Raw genomic sequence first — 21,385 nt, 5'->3', positions numbered from 1 at the left:
GGCCACATGCAAAAGGGAGTGCTTTCAAGTTCTTCCAGTATGTGACTAGAGGTTCATAAAGCATGATGAATCATTGCTCTGTCCTGAAATAAGGATTATTATGTTCCCTTATTGCAGTCTGAAAGAACCAAAAATGTCAGAACCTAATGACAGCTTTGCTGCCTGTGAGCCAAATGTACCCTGTGGTCTCAGCATGACATCTCATCTGCCTAAACTCAGAAGCAATTAGGATAATCTAATGAGCTTAGAAATCTGTGAATTTATCAAACTAGGCAAAAAAACCCAACCAAAAAACCCACCAACATACCAAACCTAAATAAAACAAATGTAAAGACTTTAGAAGACATCAAGACAGCCCTCTATTCTGGAAACCTGGTCTTTTGCCCCTAGCTATAGTGCTAGTAGATATTATCTCTTCTCCCAAGCAGCGTCCCATGAAGTAAATAATTTTGTCTAATGATTCCTTCCAACACAGCCTGATTCTTTCTATACAGCAGAAAGGGGCAGAGAAAGAATATGATTTCTCCCTTCTGCTCTCTTCTCATCCTATGCAACTCTGGTTTGGGCTCAGGATCTGGGCAAAGTATTTAAAGGAAATACAAGGATGCCTGTTAGTGGATAAACCTCACAGATTATACATCTTCTACTGAGTGGATTTAGGGGAGGAGAGGAGGAGAAAGCGTTCTTTTGATTTGTTTCCCAAAAAGGTTTCTGGTTTGTTCTAGGCGGCAGAAACATATTCATGTACCTTTATATCCTGTATCCTCTGCTTCAGGGTTTCTGTCATGTTATCCTCAGGCACGCAAGCATCTAAGAGATGAGTGCACTGCTCTTGGTACTGTTGTAACTTGGCTGCTGCCTCAGTGCATAAAGTATCAAAGGGCTCCCAAAGCTGCAGAGTCACTTGTGCTGCCCGCAACTGATCTGTGATGTCTTCATTCACTGAGTTCCACCTGCCAACATATCAAAGCATAAAAGCATTTTCCTAGTAGATTCTCCTCCAGAATATGATTTGGTGTAGGATTCCTGTGGGACTTTCTTTGTATTCATACCCATGTTACTGAAAGCCCACTGGCATAGCACCATTTTGTGCTCTGTGAGCCATCACACAAAAAAAATAGTAGCAGCTTCTCCTCACAGTTACCCTGAGACAGGTGAGTTGTTTTAATACAGATTTAAAAGTCTGACAGACTTCAAGTCCTGTCTCAGCACATTTCTTTCTGAAATACTAATTTCACAAGCTTACCTATCATGAGCCCTCATGCACTTCTGGTCAATGATATCTGCAAATGATGGGGAGCAGTGCTTCTTCAGGTTACTGGCTGCAGCCTGGAGCTTGGTCCAACATTCTTCATCATTCTCTGATTCATCTTGAAGGGACTGCAAAAGAGATCATTGCAATTAGTTGTGACCATAAATGACCCGAGTATAGCTTCCCCTGTACAGAAGGATAAGGATAGGGTAGCAAGAATGGCACAAATTTGCAGCACAGATTGAAATGCTTGTGAAAACTGTAATGCCTGATCCTAAAAACTGTATGTGGAATGGTGCTTTACTGTAAATAATGGTTAATGTAGCCTGTGTCGTGGACTGGTACAGTGGCTGGGACACAGTACCCTAAGGGGAGTGCTCAAGTTGCACATCTAGAGACACGGTGCCTTCACGAGTTTTCTCCCAGGTCCCCTTCATTTCTGCAGTGAGTCCCAGCAGTGATGCACAGGCATCTCCTTTCAGGTTATCCTACAGCCTTATAGTAGGGCTTTTCCCTCAGAAGCACAAAGTGAAAAATTTCCTTTTGAGCAATGAGCTGAGAACCAGTATTTTTCACATGAATGGTGAGAGTAACCTTGAGGCAAACACACACAACAATGGCATTAGGTTGCCCTTTGAAGGTGTGCTTTCAGCCAGTCTTCCTGCTGCCCATGTGAATTAGACATGAACTGAGTAGACATTAGCATGAGGGATGGTGGTGGAGTGCACATGTCTACCTGGACACCCAGGTACAAGGGAGTCTGAGGACCTGGTGCTTCATATGGGGATGCCTTCCAGCACGGGGAGAAGACTAAAATGTCAAGGGATCGTTGTAATCCAAAATGGAGGTTCTGCTAGCCCACAGTAAGGCAGATGTTGTAGCAGCTCACCTGTGCTTCTGTCCTGAAGTCTGGTATCTAAATTGCACCCAAGTTGAGCTGATGTGCTAAATAAAGAACAAAATCTAGGAATAGTCCTCCCTGCCTCTGGAGGTGAAAAATAAAAGAAAATATTCTACTTCAACACAGCACTATATAAAGAGGAAATTGATTAGATAACCTTTTCTGTCTTCTTTTTTCAGGAGAGTTTGATCAGTCGCTTATTGGTTTAAAGGCACAGAAAGAAGTACAAAAGCAAGAGACAACTTCAGTAGATTTACCTGGAGAGTTCTGATCTCATTTTTCAAATATTCCAGTGACAGCACAGAAGGTTTGCACTGGTTTACGCAGTACAAATATCTTATTGTCTTCAGGCTGACATCTGTATAAGCTTCATCATATATTTTCCACTGCTCCACTATTGACTGCACTGAGGTCTTTAACTGTGCAACCTGAAAACAAACCACTTTGGTTACATATTTCTGTGGTAGTTCTGACACATAAATTACATTCAAGTTGATTTAAAAAACGAAGCTCAATGCTCACTCCATGACAATCTACAAGAATTTCACAAGTTGGCGTACTTTCTTACTTGCTAAGGAATTGTGCAGGCTTCAGGCCAAGCCACAAAGAGTATTTAGAGTGAGGTACAAGAATTTGCTGGAAATAAGAATGTCACCAGAGTTCAAGGTAGCACTATTCTGTCAGCCACAACTCAAAAAGCGAAAAAAGCAAAAGAATACTGAAATAATGAATTGCTTATTCCTTCCTGCCAATATCAACCTGAAGTGGGAGGAAGCTGAGAGCATTAATCTTCTTAGGAAGCAGATGGTTTGATCCAGAGACCAAGTTTCCTTATAATGAAAAATCCAACAGAAATTATTCTGTATGGAAGACAGCACTGCAAGACTCTGTAGAGTTATCATCCTTCGTGACATTTTGCTCTAACAATGCAGGCTCACTGGAGCCAGTCTAGCTACTTCAGGATTCTCATATAAAATTAAAGGAGGGCTGTGCTCCTTGTTTTCTATGCCTCTCGCATTATTGCAGTTATTTTAGCTGTATTGGGGCAAGCATGGCTTCCATTTGCCACATACTCCAAGACATTTTCAACTCATAGTCCTGCTCCAGGGGGCATTTGTCATTCTATAGTTCTGTAGCGGGGAGGTACCTCAGGCATGCCCTAGGTTAGACAAAACAGGCACCCACTTCACTACCTATTTTTGGTCATGCCAGTAGCAGCTGCTTTGAGAAGAGAATGAAAACACACAGCCAATCAGGTGAGTCTCCAAGGCACTTTGCAAAGCTCCGGTTCAGTTCTGACTCTGCACACAATGGAAGATTGAAACTTTTCTACAGCAGCTGACCACAAACAGACTGCACAGATCATTGGATCCTAGCATTCTAGTTCCCAGCACACAGGGGTTGATGGATTAATCATCCCTGGTCTCATCTGAATCATGGTCTAGGTGGGAGGAATCTCTAATTGCTTTTTGTAGCCTGCAGCTAATTGCTGCCCACACAAGGAAGATGTAAAGATATTGTGCTTGGGAAATTTCTGTAGGCCACAGACTTTTTGTCTTGAGATCAACCTATGGACAACACACTCAAGGTATCACATTTCCTTAGCCTTACATATGAAATCACAGCCTGACTCTGGAAAGAAAGCTGCACTTGGTGTTTCACTGAACTCGCAGACAACTAAGCTGTAAGAACATTCTGTAGTGTGCAAGTTCAATACTTAAGTTATAAAAATATTAAAATTAATATGACCCATGGGGACTTCAAAAAAGAAAACAAAAAACACTAGACTGCCAATCCTGCCTATTAATATCCCCAGCTCTACAGCAGAAGGAAAAGCTTTCATCATGTATACACACAAAAATTTCTCTGCTTTCTTGGTAAGAGACAGTCCCATCATTTCTCTTGAAACTGAACCAAGAAGCAGAAGGCTCATCCTGGACTGAAGGCTCCTAGTGGACTGACACCTCATCTGGAAGAGTTCCACCAAAAGGGTTCAAGCTTTCGCAAAGTTTTGAGGAGCAAATGTGAGGCATTTATAAAAGAAAGCATAAGGGACTCTCTAATTGTAAACATGATCACTGCACCACCTCTAGTCTTCTATGATATGTGGCTATTTATTATCACAAATTTAATCAATAAGTGTACTCATTATTATACCTCCTGTGCCTATCAATTACATCTAGATCAAAAAGATCCATTCCAAGTATAAAGATAATCTAACCGTAAATACACACTGATGGGGAATCAACTTGAGGGGAAAGCAATCTGCCAGTTTCTCCTTGAAGCAGCAGAAGCCATCCAGGTGTGTGGATGGAAGAGGAACTGGGAGATGGTGTGAGAACAGGGCAGGAACAGGCAGCTTCCACCAGCATAGCACAGGCAAGAAAGACCAGGGTAAGGGAAAGAAACAGATTCAGTAAGAGTTTAAGATTTCTGTTTTCAACTTAACAGAAAAAGAGCAGTGCTATTTCTTTATTTTCTGAAACTGCACATGGGTGTCTGTCCCTCCTCTCCTTATAGTCAAACTTCTTTGAGATCAGACTGTTTTTCTCTCTCAACCCTGGAAATCAATTAATTTACACTATGGTAAAGACTTAAAATTCTTAAAAAGGTTAAGAGCAAGGAATGCTGTGCATCTTTTTTGTACCAGCTTCTGTCATCCTACTGAAGATCATTAATAAAACTAGTACTAGAGATATGTAGTGGGGAAATGTGAACACAAACAAAGCTTTTACCTGGCTTACAATGCTGTCCATCATTTCACATAGTTCAGGTATCTTGAGAGACAGAGCTTCTGGGGTGTGGTCTGCACCGCCATTGAAAGCCAAACTCTGTTTGAGCTCATCAAGTGTTTTGGATTTAACTGAGAGCTGATTTTCTAGCTCCTAAGTGTAAAAAAGAAAACCAAACCAACAAACAAAAGGAAGATAAATAAGATCTTTTAATGAGACCACAGAAAAAAACTTCTGTGTGAGGAGCTTAGATAAACATTCCTTCTTTATTACCAGTTCCGTGCAGTTTTCTGCCATGCAACAGCACCACCATTTCAACTCTGATATAAAACACTGCTTAGCAAGAACTCAGAATGACAGTGACTGCTTTGGTTTCCTACAGGTAGAGTTAGAATCAATCTGTTTACTATCAGCACAAGCACTGGACATCATTGTTGGTAAGGAAATCATCAGGAGATAGTTCCTCAGCCACTGTGCAAGGCTCTCTGTACCTGTCCAGACGCAAAAGTTTTTCTACTAACACTGCTGAACTTTTCCTTGAGCAGGCTGGATTCCTTAGCATTTGGGTCCTTCTCTGCTCCAGCAGACCAACCTAAGTTGGTCTGGAATACAACTGAATAGGAACCGATGAGGGGTCTAATAGGGTCCCTGACATTCTAGCAATTTCTAGAAAGTTATTTGCAGCTTCTCCTCTTAGTCACAGGCTTCTCCCATGGGAGAATCCTCACTAAAATCAATGGAGATGCCTGGGAGAATAACTTCCCCCCTGACACAACCAGCAAGATGATAAGAAAGTCTTTACATGCTGGAGAAAGCTCAGCAGTTAGTTTTTCACAACATGAGTAAATATCCATGCACACAATGGGTCATAACACTTTCCTTTATTACACTTAAAGTGATGACTTTTCTCTATCTGCCCCACTTACTGCCCCCACAACGTTTTCACATTTGGACCTCCTTTTAATTGCACAAATTAATGTTAATGAAACATTTTAGCCACCTGCATCCTAGCACGGTGTCTTGCTGGTCCCTCAATATGTTTCAGAGTGCTTCAGAGAGACAGGTAACTCAGAATGTATCAGAGCACCCTAGGCAATAAAAGCAATCTACTACAAAAGAGACATATGTAACCATGGCAATGACGGAACAAAAATTCCATGATAAAAAAATAGAGAGGGAATGATAAAATGAATGAAAACAGCAGATTGTCAGAGCAACAGGAGCCAATTATTATCTGGCTGCACCTGTACTAATTGTGAGGGAGCTGATGCCTACAAAAACACAACAAAAACAAAGGACCCCCAGAGTATTAAGGCTGGTGCACAGAGACTACACTGTAGGGCAGGAGCAGAGAGAGTTCCTATTTTTCCAGACAGGACTGTGTAATTTCCACAACACTTCTACCACAGAGCTCTTCAACCTAATGGAATTGATAGATTTTGCTGAACTGAGAGCTACTTCTTTTGGAGACATCTCAGAATAGTATCTGCAATATTGCTGCACAACACTCCAAATAGCACAGAACAACAGCAGATGCATCCTTCAATTGGAGGAAAAAAACCAACCACCAAACCATAAAACAGCAATTCACATTAGAAGTGGATCTAGCTCTTTATCACCTGAACCTAACATGCTTTAATTAAAGTTACACTGTAATATTCTTCTAGGAAATGGCAATTTCTTTACATTTTTTTCTGTTAAAATCTGGGCACTTTTTTAGTCTGGATTCAGCAAAGTGCTAAATATGTTTTTATACAATAAAGTGCTTTACCTTGCAATCATCCAATGTGTTCTGTGCAGAGATCAGACTTGCTGGAGTTTGTAAAGATTTCAGTCGATCTCTCTGAGCTTCCAGCCAGTTGTGCAGAGTCTGTGCTTTGTTCTCATTTTCCGTGATATCCTCCAAGAGGTGTTCCAGGTCTTGTATCTGAGAGTTGCAGAACAATTTAAACCTTGAGGTGGGGAGAAAAAGGGCTCCCCCTCCCATGACAAAATTTGAGAATACAATATTTACATTGAAAACACTATTTAAATATTTTCAAATTAAAAGCTAAAAAGTTTTACTGGCTCCTTAGGATCCAACCTTTTTCCCTGGGAATAAAACATGACAGTGTGGGCTGAAGCTGGTGACCTGTAGACCTCACAAGTTGGGATACTTTCATATGGAGTCTGAAAATGTCATTCTCCCTAAAACCCTCCCTACCAAAGTTACTAGTAAGCAAGGGTCCTCAAGTCTCCTATCTTCAGTCTTGGCCTTGAGGATCCCTTAAATCCTGTAATGCACATTCTTGAAAATGGGCAGAGAATGTAACTTCCTCCCCAAAACTGAAATTGTGAATTGTGCAGGACTGCAAAAATTTTTTTTTTTCTACATTAAAGTGTTCCTGGAAGGCTTTCAGAGTCAGAAAAATTTGAGAACTTCCTGTTTGACCAGCATTCTTTATATCTGTATTCAGGGAGGGCAGTTTCTCCCAAAACCCTGTAAATCTGGGAGAGAAACAGAATGAAAGAGGAAGGTGCTGGTAGAAGGATTCATCTTAGCAGCCTCATGTTTGCATTTTGGGATGCTAACCTTCCCCTGGTCTCTTCCACATCACATGAGTCACACTAGCTTTTCTGGGCACTGGGGCCCACAAGCAGCAGCATTTAATTTTGGATGCATGGATTATTTCTAGCCTCAGTAGGATAAGTAATTCTGGAGAACTGTTTGAACCAGATTTTCTACAGAGAAACACAGCAGATGTGTTGGTATAGTTAGCCTATGTGTAGAATTCGCCTATCAACTACTCATCCTCAAAGCATTCCATTGGGAAGGCATATTTAATTATTGCAGGAGGAGGACGCAACACAGAGCAACCCATTCCCAGTGACCAAGGGGGACTGCAGCATGGCTGGGAGACAATCCCTTCTGTGCCTTTTCCAGTACTTTTGTATGTCCCCATGAGAATAGGGACTGTCAATACTACTTAATCACTTCTTTGGCAAATTCAACTGCTACAACAGGAAAATGGGTGGTAGCTTAATATATACTTACTTCTCATTCCCATCATATGGTATGTAGATGGGCTGTTTGCTTTTTTGGTACTGTGTTTGCTGAGCAGGGCCTGGCTGCTTGTACCAAGCAGTGTAGCACCTCATCTTTCCACAAAATATCCAGGGTTTTCTACAACTAAGTTTTAGATGCCCCAACCTTCACAGCACCCCAAGCTTTAACAGATTTTGCTAACAGGTCCCCATGCAGACACTATGCTGAATTCTTCCTTTTTCTGTTTCCTTCAGACAGGTCTTTGTTGAAATGTCACTGACTGTATTTTCTACATATGAGGAATCTTTTTTTTTCCCACCTAATACAGTCAATGAGGGTAAATCCCATGAAGAGCAGATTTTGTCTGTTTTCTCTCCCTGCATGTTACAGGACAGTTTACCCTCCCAAACTGTGCTGAGGTTTGTATGTCTGCCCACTACTTCATAGACAACACCATAGGCTGTCCATGAGACAGCAGATTGTACAGACAACAGAAAGTGCAGGGACTGTGTCAAAAAGCACTATGTCAAACAGTGTCTGCAGACTTGGGGTGAAAGGCTGCTTGCAAGATGCAGAGCACTGGCACAGGCAAGATCAGAATTGTGAGAGAGAAAGCAATGAGAACTCAACCAAACCTTTCTGTTCAGAGATGCCTGCAACCTGTGCCACCGTAAGTTCATCTCTCCAAGACACTCAGCAAACTCTGTCCTTTCATACCGCTTGCTTTCCACATCACAAGTGCTCATCTGCAAGAGTGACTGGTTAACAAAATCTACCATCCACTGTTTAAAGTTCATTTCCATCATATATTCCTGGATGGGAAAAGAAAAAAAAAAAAAGAGAGAGAGAGAAAGTAAAACAATTATTTTGGCAGCACATTCCTGGCTGATTCTGAACCATGACCTGGCTCTAGGAATAGTTCTCAATTTTCCCCATTCTATAATTGTGCAGCTATTTCCATCCACTGAAACTGTTGCAGAAAATCACTATTATTACATAGATAGCTCAAGGTAATAACAGGCTAGAGCTGGAGTAAAGAATACAACCTAGGGGTACCAGACCCACTGTACATTGGACAATGCCATCACACTGCCTTGGGCCCAGATATGGCTATGACTGAGGCCTTCCCACTCTCCTGCAATTCACAGATAAATGCAGACAAGAGCTTGTGCTCCTTTACCAAAATATCTGGTATCGGAACGGAGTATCAGAATACCTGGGAGGAAAAAGTATCTTCCAGAACTAGCATTCTTGCCCAGAGACAATGAGACCCCTGTAAGGAAATGCCTTTTTCTTTGAAATGGTATTAGAAGAGGGGGAGAATGGGGTCCAAAACTGTATTTAGTAGCACCCAGAAAAAAGACACCGGGGAATATGACAGTAGAAGTAATGAAGCTACAGCTGCTTTCATGTAGCAGTGACCCTTATCCTGGCTTTATTCTCACCATACACATCCCCACATTGCTGACAAGAGCAGAAGACACATCTACCAAGTGATCTTTAAATCTGTAAAAGGTTAAAACCAGCACCTCACCTACATGTTCAAACTGCCAGATCCAACTGATACAGACCAAAATGTTATCTAATTGCTACACTAAGACACTTTGAAAGGAGTGCTGATATTGCCACTTGCTTTACATGCAGTACCAAAGTGCCTGAGAACTGCAGCTGTAGGCTAAGAACTGTCATCCTGTCTGAACCCAGAGCACAGCTTGGTAGCTCTGCAAGGGCAGAGCAAAATAAGGCTCTGCAGGGTCCTGAGGCTGGGCTCCCTGGCATCTGTGGATATATAAGCATGGCTTGAATCTTTCCTGTGGCTGGGCCAAGCAGCCTCTCTGTCAGTGGTGTTTTAGAATCTGAACAGAGCTAAGAGTCTGCTGCAGCCTCTCTCTGCAGGGATGTTCATCTTGTCCTTCTGGCACATCTTCTCTTTTGATGAAACGTAATATTCAAAACCCCTGTTCTCTACCTAAAGGGATACTCGCTATGGAGCTCCATTAATGAGGTATTCCTTACTGAAAAGACAGATGAAAACAGCATGAACTTAAGAGTCTGTGTTCCTAAGGAGGTATAGCTGAACACATTTTAGAATTTAAGAGAGAGGGAACAAGAGGTGTGACAGCGTGAGGAAAGGAGATTATAGTGCAGTAGGCAGTAGCTGTATTGCAGTACAGGCAATGTCTTGTGAGGTATGGAAACAAAAGGTTTTTATAAAGAAAGATGTAAGACACATTTGAGACTGTTTGAGGAACTCTCCCAAGAGCAAGGGGAAGGATATGACAATGCCTGAGAACTGTTTCCATTCTTGTTACAGCCAAACATCTTGCAGAAGGCCTTTACCTTGTACTTTTGAAGGAGGTTTTTGACTTGGGCAGCACAACATTGTGAGTTTATTGGTTCCTCATGTCCCTGCTGTTGTTCCACATGGTCCAGCCAGGTCATTAGCTCAGCGATGGCTTCCCGTGATGAAAGTTTTTCCATCTGAAGCTGGGGGTAGAGCACATAATGAATCCTCTACACTCTACTTGTTAGAAGTATTGCAAGGAAGGTGACATTTGTATTTGTAGAAAGGCTTGGGCACTATAATTGCAATTACCAGGGTATGAACTTGAAAGTGAGCCTTATGCTCCATAGAGATATGTGAATGAAATCCAGAAAAGTTTGAGAGTTCAGAAATTTGAAATAAAATTCTTTCCAATTGTAACAGCCTTGCATATAAAACTGTCATGATGACAGATATGTGCAAAAAAAGGCCCATGAAGAACACTTAAGAATAATTAAAGAAGGGTCATTAATCTGCAGCAGAATATTGGGGGTATTCTAGAAGCAAGACAGACAGATAATCAGGAAAAAGATGCTTTGAGGGCCTCATGGAGCAGCCAACTGAATCCCAACAGCAACACGTAAAAGTCATTCTTTAGCTTGAACTGTGAGACTTTCTCCTCACCTGGTGAAGCTTTTCTTGGATGGCTGGCAGCTGTGTAATCAGTTCTCCCCATTTTTGCTCAAACTTTGCCAAAGATGACCTAAGTGCTGCAGCATCAGCTTGCTTCACATGAAAGAGCTGGTTGGCAGTGCTCACCACAGATGACTTCAGTGAAGATTTTTCATCAACTTCCTTAGAGAATGACTGAGGTGCATGGGAGAAATTTAAAACAAGGTAAATATATATATATATATATATAAATACTTAAATAAAGAAGGCAAATCAGATTTTCTGTTACAGGATGAACTACCTCAAACAACAGATTTTAGCCAGATAAAATTCAGATGTGTTCTGGCAGCAGGTAAGACCTTCTGATGCCAAGCTTGACAATGCTGAATGTCGTTTTGTTGCTTCACAAGAATTGGGAATACCTTAATCCTCATTTCACAGAGGTCCAAAGAGCAACCCCAATCCTCAGGTCCCTGGCCAGCTCATACCCTTGAGTCTAACCTTCACAATGCTTTGCTTTCACACTTTGCAAGACTTCCTCTGTCAGACCTCACACTGGGGCTACGCCTCCTGGGGAGCTCAGCACCAGAAGGGCAGCCAAAGACATGTAATCTCCAAAGTATGTAATCTCCTCAGACTTTAGCTTTCCATCTTCATAGGCCTGCTGTCTTCAGCCCTGTTCCCTGAGCCTACCACCCCAGATTCAGTTAGTAACTGGCCCATCAGCTTGGCTGAACTGCTGGTATTTGACATGAGGAGCAAGGCAGAAGCCATCCTATTAGACTGTAGGTGCCTAGGAGATCCTGCCTAGGCTGGGATGTGTTGCAGTTTGGAGCTCATTACTAGAGGATTCCATTATGATTTATGCACTCTGGCAGGCCCTATAATTAGAAGGAAGGTCTTTGGTGGCCTGCCATCCTCACAGTTCGCCACAGGGTGGTTTTAGGGCACACAGCCATTCAGTGCTGGGCAGCTTCTGGGTTATAGCAAATACAAAAACCACTTGAAAGGGCCATTTTTCACTGGAAGTTACAATGTCTTCTATCTAAATGTGTGAGGAGAAATACTTACAAATAAGCTTTTGATGTTATCCCTGATGGTGGGAAGATCTTGCGACACGTTGAGAGACTGCTCCTTCCAAAAATTCATTCTCTGCTGGGCAGAATCCAGCCATTTAATTAACTCCTCCGAGTCTCTGTTGTAGCTACAAGGAGGAAACAAAGCACACATACATCTCCTAGATGAGTCTAGGACACATTTCTCACCCTCCAAGTTGTCCTCCTGTCTCTGAGCAGGCATGCACTATTCTGGCACCTATCAGGCTACAGAATCTTGCAGAAGCATGGCTACAGCATGGATTGATGTGCAACACAGCTATTCTTCAGCAGGTACCCACAAGACATTTCCTATCATCTCTTTCCAACTGATCAAGTGTTCCTGAAAGCATCCTCTTTCTAGTCACCCAGCAGTTGTCAAGATCACATGGGTGAAAAGCACTTTGTTGAATGGAGGTCCAGACCACCAGAGGAGACTGCACACTTCAAGATACAGTGCAGAATACACAGCAGAGGTCAATACCAACAAAAAATGGCATGCTTTGTCCACACTATGGGTCCAGCCAGCCTGACCTTAGAACACACAGACCATAAATAAGGAGACATGAGCTTGGTATATCAGCTGGTGGACTGGGCTCTAGAGCCTCAAATCATCTCCACTTGACTGCCAGGACTTCACTTATGATCACCACTGCTTTTTTTCCCCTTCTCATTTTTAAGTTCAAGGAGGTATATTATTCATTAATTCACTCTCATATTTCAAAAACACATCAACAGAAGATCAGAAACTATTTTGAGCTGAAATCTCTAATGGCTTTCTACATTATACCTACCTGACCAGGAGTTTGAGTAATGTCTGAAGTCGGTGTAGCTCATGGCCAATTTTTTTGGTTAACGACAGCCACTGCTCTTCCAGCTTCCCAATCTGGCTTCTTATTTCTGGAGAGCTGACAGCAGGCAGCAGTTTCTTTCCTTCTTTCACCAGCTGGTAAAGTCTGGCATGCTTTTCATCAACACTGCTTTTGATTTTCTATCAGGATATGGGAAGTTTGCAAAACAATATTATTATAAAAAACTGCAAACAGATAGCAAAACATGTCTCATTTGTTCTAAGGTCCTCATTTTCCAAATGCAAGAAATTTGTACTTCATTACATGCAAAAAAGGCATGCAGGGTAATTTTTTTTGTTTGTTTCTTTTGGACAGATCAAGACATATCTCAATATAATTTCATACATTATCACAAGGACTGTGTTATCACAGAATCACAGAAACATTCAGGTTGGAAAAGATCCTCAGGATCACCAAGTCCAGCCGATAACCCTACTCTATGGGGGTCACCCCTAAACCATATTCCTAAGCGCCATATCTAAGCAGCCCTTAAATAGATCCAGGGTTGGTGACTAGTGGGTTGAAGTCCCCCCCACCCCCCATTAACTTTGCCAGTCCAACTCAGTTTGAAGCAAATGAATCTGTATTTACAAGCAAAATCTACACTCTACAATGGAATGCAATGAATAGCCTGGAGAAGAGGAGGCTCAGGGGAGACCTTATTGGTCTCTACAACTACCTGAAGGGAGGTTGTAGCCAGGAGGGGGTTGGTCTCTTCTCCCAGGCAACCAGCACCAGAACAAGAGGACACAGTATCAAACTGCACCAGGGCAAGTTTAGGCTCAAGGTGAGGAGAAAGTTCTTCACAGAGAGAGTTGTTAGCCATTGGAATGGGCTGCCCAGGGAGGTGGTGGAGTCACCATCCCTGGAGGTGTTCAAGAGGGGACTGGACGTGGCACTTGGTGCCATGGTTTAGTAGTCATGAGGTCTTGGGCAACAGGTTGAACTTGATAATATTTGAGGTCTTTTCCAACATTATTGATTCTATGATTCTATGAATATGTACAAAATATACAGTATTTACAATATTATACAGATATTTACAATTAGTAAACAACATGAGAACCCCCCTGGTCAAGAGACCAGGAAAACCATTCCATTGCCCCCCACCCCCTGTCCCAAGAGAGAGAACAGCGGAGAGAGAAGCAGTGCATTAGACTTAGCCAAGGTCAGCCAAAGCACATTAGCTCTCCTGAGTGAAGCAAAACAGCCGAGAAGATAAAGAAGATAAAAGAAAAGAGGAAGAATTGTTATGGCACAGGCTCCTCTTATTCCAGATATTTACCCAATGAATTTGTTCAGAATAATCTGTTGTTTTCCTTTTTACACCCAACAGTGATTCATCTACATTTTTCTACTTTTCTGATCAGAATCTGTAACTAAATTTTAAAGATACAGCCTAAAACCACCACAGAGACTCAATCACCTCCCTGGGCAGCCCATTCCAATGCCTGATCACTCTTTCAGTGAAATTTTTTTTCTTAATATCCAGTCTAAACCTACCCAGCTGCAGCTTGAGACCATTCCCTGTTGTTCTAGCACAAATTACGTGGGAGAAGAGACCAGCACCAGCCTCTCTACAATCTCCTTTCAGATAGTTGTAGAGAGCAATGAGGTCTCCCCTCAGCCTGCTCTTTTTCAAACTAAACAGTCCCAGCTCCTTCAGTTGCTCTTCATATTGTTTATTCTCCAGGCCCTTCAACAGCTTTGTTGCCCTCCTCTGCACTCCCTCAAGCACCTCTCTTGTATTGAGGTACCCAAAACTGGACACAATACTCAAGGTATGGCCTCACCAGAGCTGAGTAAGGGGACAATCATCTCCCTACTCTTGCTGGATGTAGGATTTCTAATACAAGACAGGATGCCATTTGCTTTCTTGGCACAGTGCTTGGGCTTTTTTTGACACGTGTAAACCTCAAGAAATGGACAAACACTCTCTTATCAGGTCTGGCTGCGCTGTCCAAGTACATGACTGCCCCCAGCAGAAAGTTATTTCCCTCTTGTTCTGAGAGGGGCTTCAGGCTCTGTCCTATTTTAGAAGTAGTTACCACTGTTTTGGAGGAAGCTGTTGGGATAATTATTCCACACTCTGGCCTTCAAACTGAAATTCCAGTGCTGGGACCACCCCCAAAATCATCTTTACTACTTTGTTTCTGATGTCTTCACATTCTTCTGATCTCTTCACATTCCAACTAATCCAGCTCTACAGATCCATGAGGAGAGCGCCAGCCAGACACACATAGAAATACCTCTAGAAGTGCAATCCTTTCCATTAGTCTTTCTTCTGTTTCTTCAACCAAATTAACAGAAGGCAATGCAGAGGTAAGTGACTCTAACTCCTTGTTGAAAATGAAGCATTCATCATCAAATTCCATCCACTCCTAAAGAACACATTGCATAATTAATAGAGCACACATCTGTCTACATTTCTGCTACACCAGACTGAGGCCTTAATACTTATTGTAGCATCAGTAGCTCTTGCTTTAATGCCACAGAAAATAGGTGAATAATATGGAAATATTAAAGTGAGACATGATTTCACCACTGATTAAGTATTTAATTCTCCCGTATTGTGAAGGTTTCTTAAAGGGTGTTTTAAGATCAATTTTTAGGTTTCACTTTAAAGGAATGCTAGTATTTTTGTGCCTTAAAAGACACTCCAAAATTATTGCAGTAAGTCATGAAGTCAGAGAAAAGGGTGGAAATGTGCACTTTTGGAGGGTTTCAGGGAAAAAAATGGTTAACTGACACACATAGAACGAGTAATAAACTGTTGTTGTCCGACAAACAGAAAAGGTCAACTGCTAGCCAAAGAATAACTGGTGTGGAAAGGGCTCCCCTAGACATAGCTCTTCTCCTCCTTCCCTTCAGCTTTTATTTGGGGTTTCTTTTGACCCATTACCTTTAGTAGGCTCTCTAAATGTATGCCATACTGGCAGGCCTTCTGCTCCAGCAACTTGACTTCATTCATCAGCTCTTTCCAGAATTCCTCTTTCTTTTGTAGGATAGAGGGAGTCACTTTCTTGGAAAATGCTTGCATGAAAGCCATATGGGTCATGAGGTTGTGGAAAAAGTCCTGAAAAAAAACCAAACACAAGTTAAAGCTTGTATTTTAGGAGAGGTTACCCACCTAACACAGCAAAAGTATGAAGAAAACTGAAAAGACTCATGGAGAATAGCAGCCAGTTTCAGAGACTCATACCTGCAGTCAAGAGTCTTCTACCCAAATTCTGCATCAACCCAAGATGAGTAGTTACTAATAATTGACAGTTGGATCTAAAGTATCCTCCCTTTGGGAAGAAGAGCTGTCGTGGGCAAGTTTCCTCCAGCAGATGATGATGTTACAGAATGTTCAAAGCAAAGGCTCAACTCCCAGGTGCTAGACAGCAACTTCAGGAACCTCACTATGGATTTATTACCAATAATTAGAAGGACATGAGTTCTCCTCCTATCAGTGTGTTCTGAGATAAGCCCAGGCATTACTAAACAGACAAAACTGAAATCCCAATCTTAATTTATCACCAAAACTGCAGTTGTAATCACAGATTCTCCTTATTTCAGTGGCTCCAATTTTGGTCTACTGAAAATTTTGCTTTGTTTTCTGCATGTACTCCAGACCTTCCCTACACTATGAGCTAGTTATTCTTCTCTAACACTGGAGAGAAACCAGTCACAGAAAATAGTGTTCCTGCTATGCTGATCTGAGCAGAGCTGTGATAAGCATCTGATACCTTGTGATTTTCCAGGTGAGACTGTAGAGCTGCTCTGCTTCTTGTTAGCTGTTTTGGATCTTGTGCAATCTTCTCTCGTCCAATAGCTACCAGCTCTGCAAATCCATGAAGTAAGTCCTCATACTGGCTCTCACTGATGGAAGGAGAGTTCAGTTCCACATACTTTGCTTTCAGAATACCCCACATGTCATCCAAAATATCCTACAATGTAAACACAGTTTAGTGATTCATGAAGGACAGAAATGAATCCTACAAACCCCCACACATATTCCCAGAATGCAAAATAACCATCAGCCTTTTGATGCTAAGAATACCTTGCTTAGAGAAGACTCAAACCATGCTGAGAAAGTAAAAAATGTACTGTGCTCTTACCTCTAACTTATAAACTTCCTGGATTAAGGTGACAGGTAGTTGAAATCTTTCCCCATGGCCTCTCAGTTTTGCTACTTGGTTTTCTAAGTTTTGCAGCTCCAAAGCACAGGCATCGGTTTTCTGAATTAAGGACAAAAGAAGCTGTTAGGACAAGTTCTGTTCCAGTAAACTTTCATTATCACTAGTAGCACATCATGTCCAAGGGCTGGATCTCTGTTTGCTGTGCTAGCACTTCATAAGCTCACAATGAGACCCCAAGTTCCCACAAGCTTCCAAACTAAATAAACAAGACTGCCCATGACACAGCCAGGAAGGATATTCAGGTCTTGTGTCTCAATCCAACATTCAACATGCATTTCAGTTTACTAATAAAAGAGCAGCTAGTAGAAGGGATCACAGATGCAGAAAATACCACTTTTTCTTACAGGTTAGAAAGAATTAAACAGGGATGAATTGAGACCTGTACTCTCTGAAGGAAGAGAAGCTATGTACTTCTGGCATTATTTTTCCAAGAGGTATTGTGTTACAGACTATATCCAAAGTAGTAGTCCCTGCTAGGGCATTCAGCAGTTCTGACCATAGTTTTTGGCATGCCTGTAAACAAGTTTATGAACTTGTAACAGTTTGAAACACCCTCTTTGATTCTCCAACATGTAGGTAAATGGCAAATAACCCTTCTGGGGAGGATATAATTTTCAGTTCTCAGCTAATCCCTATGAAGCTTGAGGAAAAGAGTTTAGCTGGTCAAATGCCATAGAATGAAGTGCTCATAAACACATAGAATACATACATACATAGAATAAACCAGGTTGGAAGAGACCTTCAAGATCACCGCGTCCAACCCATCAACCAATCCAACACCACCCAAACAACTAACCCACGGCACGAAGCACCCCATCAAGTCTCCTCCTGAAAACCTCCAGTGATGGCGACTCCACCACCTCCCCAGGCAGCCCATTCTAATGTGCAATCACTCTTTCTGTATAGAACTTTTTCCTAACATCTAGCCTGAACCTCCCCTGGTGCAGCCTGAGACTGTGTCCTCTTGTTCTGGTACTGGCCGCCTGGGAGAAGAGACCAACATCCGTCTGTCTACAACCTCCCTTCAGGTAGTTGTAGAGAGTAATAAGGTCACCCCTGAGTCTCCTCTTCTAGTCCCACAAAAAAACTGCTAGTTTTGCATATAAAAAGGCATAACATGTGAAATACTGTACTTTGTGTAGCTCTTTTTCTTTCCTGCCATAGCATGGGGTGTGTTTGCTCCAAGAGGTTATAAAGAGACCAGTTCCACGAATCCAACTGCTGAAATGACTTAATTTAAGTCTATTTATTGAGGTGTATTAAAGGAGGGTGGCAAATACTGAACTGTCTCCTTCCCTTATGCTTAAAACTTAAGTGAGACTTAAGCAGTAGAAAAAGTGGAACTTAAAAGATTGCAGAAAATTGTAAACAACAGCTAGTGCTGAGAGTTTTTCTTGTCATTTCCTTCAAATGAAATCACCTGAAGTTGTTCAGGAACATTATGTCCACGTATCCCATTCAAGCATTGTTGCAGAGTAGCTTTTCTCTCAGTTAACTGATCATAGAGCAGTCTGGTTTCATTCTGCAAATGAAACAAATATCAGAAGTATATCATATATCAGGAATGACCAGACAAAATTACAGTTTTGCAAACAAAATGGTTACCTCTTACAGCAAAAGCACTTTGTTTCTCTTACAAAATTAAAAAACCCCAACAAAACAACAGTGCATGCACAACAATGTGCATTATGGGCTTGAAGCAATAGAGAGAAGAATTCTGTGCTCTGTGTAGTGCAAGAAAGTAGGTGACTTGGTTACAATGATCCTCTGCCACTCTAAAAATCCCTGAAACTTACAGAGATGCAAACCTTTCTTTTCTAAAAATGCAAAAATGAGCCCAGTGCTGGCATTTGATGGATTCTGCACAAGTGCAACAATGCAAGACTAGTCCTGCCTCTGTTTGGAGAAAATATCCCAGTGTTCTTCAGAGGAACTGGTTTATTACTCAACAGTAAAGAACTAGGCTGACTTGCAGATGACGAGCACACTGGAGTTTTAATGGACATCACAAACTATATTTCAAAGACCAGACATTTCTTTCAGTCTAAATACCTGATCCGAGTATTTTCCAGTAGATTTGCATTTACTAGATTCTAGTAGATTTAGCCTATAGAAAAGTTTCTCACTATTTGCTTTTCCAAAATAGAATAAACAAAACAAAACAAAAACCAAATGCAAATTTGCAAAACTACAGCTTCTGCTACTGCAGCATTAAAAACTAAAGGAAAAGTAAATACAAAGGGTTAAATCAACCTCCATTACACAGCAAAAACTAGCCCAGTTTCAGACACAGCATCACAAGTGAAGCAGCTTGCCTCTCCTGCGTCCATGCAGCAGCAGAAAGAACGTACGAAATCCTCCTGAGCCTAATCCCTACACACAGAAATTTGCTATAGCCTGTAGCTCAGCATGCATGGGATCCCAGGTTAGAATACATAGAATAAACCAGGTTGGAAGAGACCTTCAAGATCGTCGCGTCCAACCCATCAACCAATCTAACACCACTCAAACAACTAACCCACGGCACCAAGCACCCCATCAAGTCTTCTCCTGAAAACCTCCAGTGATGGCGACTCCACCACCTCCCCAGGCAGCCCATTCCAATGGGCAATCACTCTTTCTGTATAGAACTTTTTCCTAACATCCAGCCTGAACCTCCCCTGGCGCAGCCTGAGACTGTGTCCTCTTGTTCTGGTACTGGCCGCCTGGGAGAAGAGACCAACATCTGTCTGTCTACAACCTCCCTTCAGAGGGAGAGAGGTTACTTCCATCCATTCTGCATGCAAATTTTCTTCTGTGTTCAAGGCCTCTGAGGTAGTTAGCATTGCAAAAAGCACTGTGAAACAGCAAAAATTTGCTTCTTGGGAGGCCAAGACAAGTTTTAGTATCAAAAAAAAAAAAAAAAAAAGCCACCAACCACCAAACCCAAACAAAACCCAGAACAACAAAACCTGAAGAACAAAGCCCTTTAAAGATTGCTCATCTGTAACCCAAATGCATTAACACCAACAAGTGTAAGAGATGCTGTGAAACAAGATGTGTGTTTGTGGCAATGGAGTACCTGGTAATTGCTATTATGATCCAATCCAGCTTTCATGGAGTTGCTCATTGAAGCAGTGGCAGCTTGAGTTTGTTCCAGCCGTGCCTGCAAGTTGTTAAAGCACTCGCAGAACACATCTGTGCTTCCACCAGCACAGCTAATAGATTTTAGAAGATCATCCTTTTTATCACTCAGATCAGCGTGAAGTTTTTGCAGCTCGACAGAAAGAGTCTAAATGGTTGGAAAAAAGATGACATGGGTGAAAATGGTGTCTGTCCAAGGATTCTTTCCTGTAAAAGGCAGCAGGACTCAGTTTGAAAATTGTTGTTAAAAGCAATAGGCACAAATCTGTGCAACACCAAATAGTTTGGTGGTGTTACTCCTGACTAATACCAGCAAAATACAGAGCAAAAACCAAGCCATATATATTCTGCTGTAACAAAAATACATTGGGATTTCTCATTTTCCAGATGCTTTAGGACAGTTACCTCATAAAGAGCCTGTTGCACAGCTGCCTCTTCAGTGGAAAGGACTGAGGTGTTTAACATCTCCTCCATGTTATTCAAACATCGGCTGATTGCCAGAAGCAGCTCAAACAATTTTCTGTCCAAATTGGAAGAGACTTCCTCTGCCACGTTATCCTGGGTAAAGGCAGGTCAGAAGTTTTCAGTACTTTCATCCAAGGCATGTCTAAGATTTGCTCACTTATATAAAGTTAGAGGTTCAGTCAGCTAATAATAAAATGGAATTAGTGAAAAATTGAAGGACAGACTTGGAAGACATGGTTAAATGCATGTGATGTTCAGAGCTGTCAAGGCCAAAGCTGAGACAATGACTCTTTATGTATTAGGAGAGGCTGTTATCTCAGAGGTCGCTAATCTAATCTAATTTAATAACTAATAAATACAAAACAATTTGTCTTGTTAGGTCAAATACTGTGGATTTACTGAAATCATTCACAGGCTGCTTGCTTTATACAGTTTGAGAAGCTTTACCCACACTGGCAAATTCATTACAATGAATGCCATCTGCAATAATTATTGTTATTGTCTATGTTTACCAGTGCCCAAACAGTGTCTTGTGTCTAGTGCCCCTGGTAATTTTTGCAATGCTAGGACATGCCATTTTTACCTGTGCATGCACCACATTTGCTTCTTGGCTTAGGTCTCCCAGCTGGACAGTATACGTTTTCAGTTCTTCCACAGTTGGGGTTCCTGCACTAGCAAATGTGCCTCGAGGCAGAACATTCATCTTTGTCATAATCTAACATTTGGAAAAAGAATGCTGCAATTAGGTGGACAGCTCAGATGGGACAGGATTATGGGCATCTAGATAACACTCTTCAAAAAGGATTAAAAAGAAAGTTTCAAG

The 21,385-nt window shown here is 41.7% G+C and overlaps 1 protein-coding gene across 1 annotated transcript in view; it reads right to left on the bottom strand.

Moving 5' to 3' along the window:
• The window catches only part of SYNE2 (spectrin repeat containing nuclear envelope protein 2), a 188,276-nt gene that overhangs the window by 50,928 nt on the left and 115,963 nt on the right, over positions 1 to 21,385 (bottom strand). The window contains exons 74-91 of the mRNA XM_054161733.1: positions 21,146 to 21,277; positions 20,503 to 20,655; positions 20,036 to 20,245; positions 18,395 to 18,496; positions 16,894 to 17,013; positions 16,522 to 16,722; positions 15,693 to 15,866; positions 15,040 to 15,171; positions 12,734 to 12,930; positions 11,917 to 12,049; positions 10,858 to 11,040; positions 10,251 to 10,397; positions 8,546 to 8,722; positions 6,657 to 6,812; positions 4,889 to 5,038; positions 2,411 to 2,581; positions 1,247 to 1,380; positions 749 to 953 (exon numbers count right to left, since the gene is read on the bottom strand). Of these exons, the coding sequence (XP_054017708.1) occupies positions 749 to 953; positions 1,247 to 1,380; positions 2,411 to 2,581; positions 4,889 to 5,038; positions 6,657 to 6,812; positions 8,546 to 8,722; positions 10,251 to 10,397; positions 10,858 to 11,040; positions 11,917 to 12,049; positions 12,734 to 12,930; positions 15,040 to 15,171; positions 15,693 to 15,866; positions 16,522 to 16,722; positions 16,894 to 17,013; positions 18,395 to 18,496; positions 20,036 to 20,245; positions 20,503 to 20,655; positions 21,146 to 21,277 (2,877 nt within the window). The remainder of the gene's footprint in view (positions 1 to 748; positions 954 to 1,246; positions 1,381 to 2,410; positions 2,582 to 4,888; positions 5,039 to 6,656; positions 6,813 to 8,545; positions 8,723 to 10,250; positions 10,398 to 10,857; positions 11,041 to 11,916; positions 12,050 to 12,733; positions 12,931 to 15,039; positions 15,172 to 15,692; positions 15,867 to 16,521; positions 16,723 to 16,893; positions 17,014 to 18,394; positions 18,497 to 20,035; positions 20,246 to 20,502; positions 20,656 to 21,145; positions 21,278 to 21,385) is intronic.

This window comes from Dryobates pubescens, chromosome 5, assembly GCF_014839835.1.
Source record: "Dryobates pubescens isolate bDryPub1 chromosome 5, bDryPub1.pri, whole genome shotgun sequence".
In the NCBI taxonomy this organism is placed as follows: Eukaryota; Metazoa; Chordata; class Aves; order Piciformes; family Picidae; genus Dryobates; species Dryobates pubescens.
This window is presented reverse-complemented; position numbering and strand designations above follow the sequence as displayed.